The 3,351-nt window shown below is 42.4% G+C and overlaps 1 protein-coding gene across 1 annotated transcript in view; it reads right to left on the bottom strand.

The window, feature by feature from the left end:
* Positions 1-2,750: 2,750 nt before the first annotated feature.
* HSF5 (heat shock transcription factor family member 5) overlaps positions 2,751-3,351 on the bottom strand; it is a gene marked incomplete at its 3' end in the record, with an annotated part of 14,998 nt that continues 14,397 nt past the window's right edge. The window contains exon 4 of the mRNA XM_014961989.1: positions 2,751-3,224. Coding sequence (XP_014817475.1) covers positions 2,751-3,224 — 474 coding nt within the window. The remainder of the gene's footprint in view (positions 3,225-3,351) is intronic.

Below are 3,351 nucleotides of genomic sequence, written 5' to 3'. Positions count from 1 at the left end.
TTCCACTGAGGAAGTAAAAGCCCAAAGTGAAATACTTGGAGTTTACCTTTAGACAGAAAGATGTTCTCACTATCACCTGTTCTAGAATATTCATCTCTTCTACAAATATCCTATCAATCAATATCCTAAAGATGAATGATTGTTTACAGCCTGCAACGTTTCCCTCTGTTAAAGAAAAAAAAGCTTTCGAAAACCAGTGAGTTTGCGGAGGACAAAGGGCCATCACACCTGGTATGAAGATACTAGTATTTCCAAAAATCACATTTTCCACCTTGAGTCTGTCATTCCTCCAATCTATAAAACGCAATGTGTATGCATGTTAATAGAAATACCTATACATTCTTTGACAAAGTTGTATAATAATATTCCAAAAGGCCTGTGTCAATACAGTAACTGCAGGGAGAGCTAGTTCACCCCAAGACGCCTCCTGCACTTGCTGGAGACCACTGCAGCATTTGCTCTTTGAAGTGTGCCGTCCGCCCGTACCGCGCAAGTGCTGGTAACCCCTAACAGGGCCATGTGAAAACCGTGGGGCTGGCAATGCCTTGTGTCCAACCCCTGATCCCCAACTCCTTCCCAGGCAGGACAACCAAGAGAAGGAGAGAGGACTGTAGCTCACTACCTTCGCCAACCAGAATCCAAATTTCATGAGTGATGATCTAAACCTCTCTGTTCCTGGTGACATTTAGAATAAGTTCTGGAAAAATGAGTAGGCTGCCTTAACCAGCTAGTGAGAGAAGGAAAGATTTGTCAAGTAAGCACCCCGATTTCGATACTCCACAGGGCAACTGTTCTAGAAACAATTCTACAAATTTCATTATTAAAAAAAAAAAAAGATAAAGAGATATACTGTGACCTGAAGAGCAGTATCAAACAGGGGATGTAGAAATCAGACTGCATTGTTTGATAAACAAAACACAAATGCTTATTGGGATAACCATTATGCAGAACTCTAGACCCTCTGACCAGCAGTTCTTCTGCACAGGGCCTGTGGATGCTGCAGTCCCAGGAAGGCTAAGGACACCCTGTGCTGCGTGGGGACGAGCCTGGCCAGCAAATCCAGGGAATTTCATTCCCCTCTCACTGCTGAACCTGGACGTGCAGCGCTGTGTCCAAGTTTAAGCCTTACAGTTGTATGTGGGAAAGCTGAAGAGAGATGATTCTGCACAGTACCCCCTTCAGATTCCTTTCTATCACTGTGTTTCCAGGATCTGACACACCAACTCCTTAGGAATCTAATATAAAAAAGGCAGTAATGAGATTTTCATTGTAATAACCTCAGCCTAGCCCACACAAATCTGGCTCTTTTTTTATTGTGGTTTTTTTAAGTGAACGTGTTTCTGACCGTGGATTTACCACATCTGTGGACAGACTCTTCACTCAGACCTAGCACTCCTGCAATTTCAGAGTCCAAAAACGTTGTCTGGCAGAGGATCACAGCTGCCAAAACTGACAGATGTGAAAGTTTTGCCTTTTCACTTCAATTATTGAAAAATGCCAAACCTGCTTCATCTCACGGGTTACGTGGCTTACGAGACAGCCACTGGACCATACCCATACCCAGCCAGAACCCCAGGCTGAGGTGCTAAATTAGCAGCTCACATGAATAAGGTTTGCTGGATTAACAAAAAAGTCTGTCAAACAAAAGGCCTAATAGTCCCTAAATTCCTCTTCAACACAGAGTAAGTCCCAGGTATTTATCCAGTTAAAATATAGATAAACTGGTCAGAACCAACATGGGGATTCTTACCAGTTACACCAGTAATGGGGCCCTAAAACCAAAACACTACCTCCCAAACAACTTAACAAGGGAGTTTGGACCAAAAATGCCTACAACAATGGCAAAATGTACTGGTAAAAACGCACTTCCAAAGATGTCAAAATTGACAGTGTTTAAAGTGAGGTCTACCCTTAATGAGTGGACGCTCGTTAAGGGCTACTGCCCACGCTGCAGGCACTAGACAAGGATGTGTGCTCTTCTCTACACAGCACTGAGCTGAACAGTCTGGTCTGGGCTTGATAAGAATATACATCTGTTTCTATAGAGACACCCAAGAGGAAAACGATTAAGAACAATCAAGTTTGCACCAGCTGAGGATTTCCAAGCTTTAAACTCTACCGAAGGCATCAAGATACTGATAGAACAACACAACAGCAGCTTCAACACATTCATAAAAATGAACATCAGGAACACCCATCACTGCACAGGAATCTTCTAATTCTGTGTATGGGGGAGACCAGGCACAGGCAAACGGAAGTACGACGGCAGCTTGCTGGCCACCACAGAGTATAAACAAATGAAGATGCTTTACACCATTCAAATGTCAACAAATTATACTTTCCATAGTAAACAGAAACTTAATAGATGTTTATCAGAAACAATCTAACCATGTATCTAGATTATAAACAAAAATCTTTCCCTTCAGTGGCAATTCTTAAAATTAAAGATACTAGGTTATAACCTGAAAAATGAATATACCTGCACTGTTTTTTCCCATGCAAATGAGCACCCTAACTTGGCCAACACAGGCTAACACATCTCATACTCATTAACGTGGGATACATTTTCATTCTTCTTTAAATTTTGTTTTACCAAGCAAACCCTTCACTGTCCATTAAAAGCTTAATTAAAGAAGCCGTTAGTTCTTAAACAGGCAAGAATATTAAAAAGCTATCCATCCAGACCCTAACATTACTATTGAATACAGCTACCTCAAAAAAGGTGTTCTTTTATCTCCCTTTCACCCTACCTGCTCTGCACTGAGAGGTGCTTCCTGGACAAACACGACGGAGGCTTCTTGCGTGCTCACAAATTCTTGCATCACCCCAGCAACAGCCCCTTCTGCAGATGCAGTGGCACAGGCAGCATGAAGAAATTCAGAAGGCTGGGATGGAGAACAAGTTACTGCTTGATCTGCCCCCACCACAAATGATGCGTCTGAAGCTACAGGACTAAGAGCTTCCAGTTGGCTTTCCTCGGTTGAAGAAGGTGTATCAATATCCTCAACATTCACCAGTTGCCCTTCGCTAGACTGAGGGGTTGAGCACAGGCTTTCCACAGGTACCACTTTCACTATGCCAGTTTTGGGTGATGGACACATCTCATCAGCAACCCGAAACAGAGCTTCAAGGTTTTCTTCTGTCTTCTTGTTTTCATCAAATGTATTACAAGGCCAGTTAGAGGGCAGAAATTCAGCTGTGTAAGGTGAATGCACTGGAGGACTCTGGAAGATACAAAATATAGTGAACCTTTAAATCAAAAAATTACAGTGACAGGAAGCTCTTTAAGGATTTGGAAATGAACCTGAGCAATCAACTGAAGCGATCATTTATCCAAAAGCTTGAAAGATT

Source organism: Calidris pugnax, unplaced genomic scaffold (assembly GCF_001431845.1).
Source record: "Calidris pugnax isolate Ruff unplaced genomic scaffold, ASM143184v1 scaffold1114, whole genome shotgun sequence".
In the NCBI taxonomy this organism is placed as follows: domain Eukaryota; kingdom Metazoa; phylum Chordata; class Aves; order Charadriiformes; family Scolopacidae; genus Calidris; species Calidris pugnax.
Note: the sequence above shows the minus strand (reverse complement) of the source record. Positions and strands in the feature narration are given on the sequence as shown.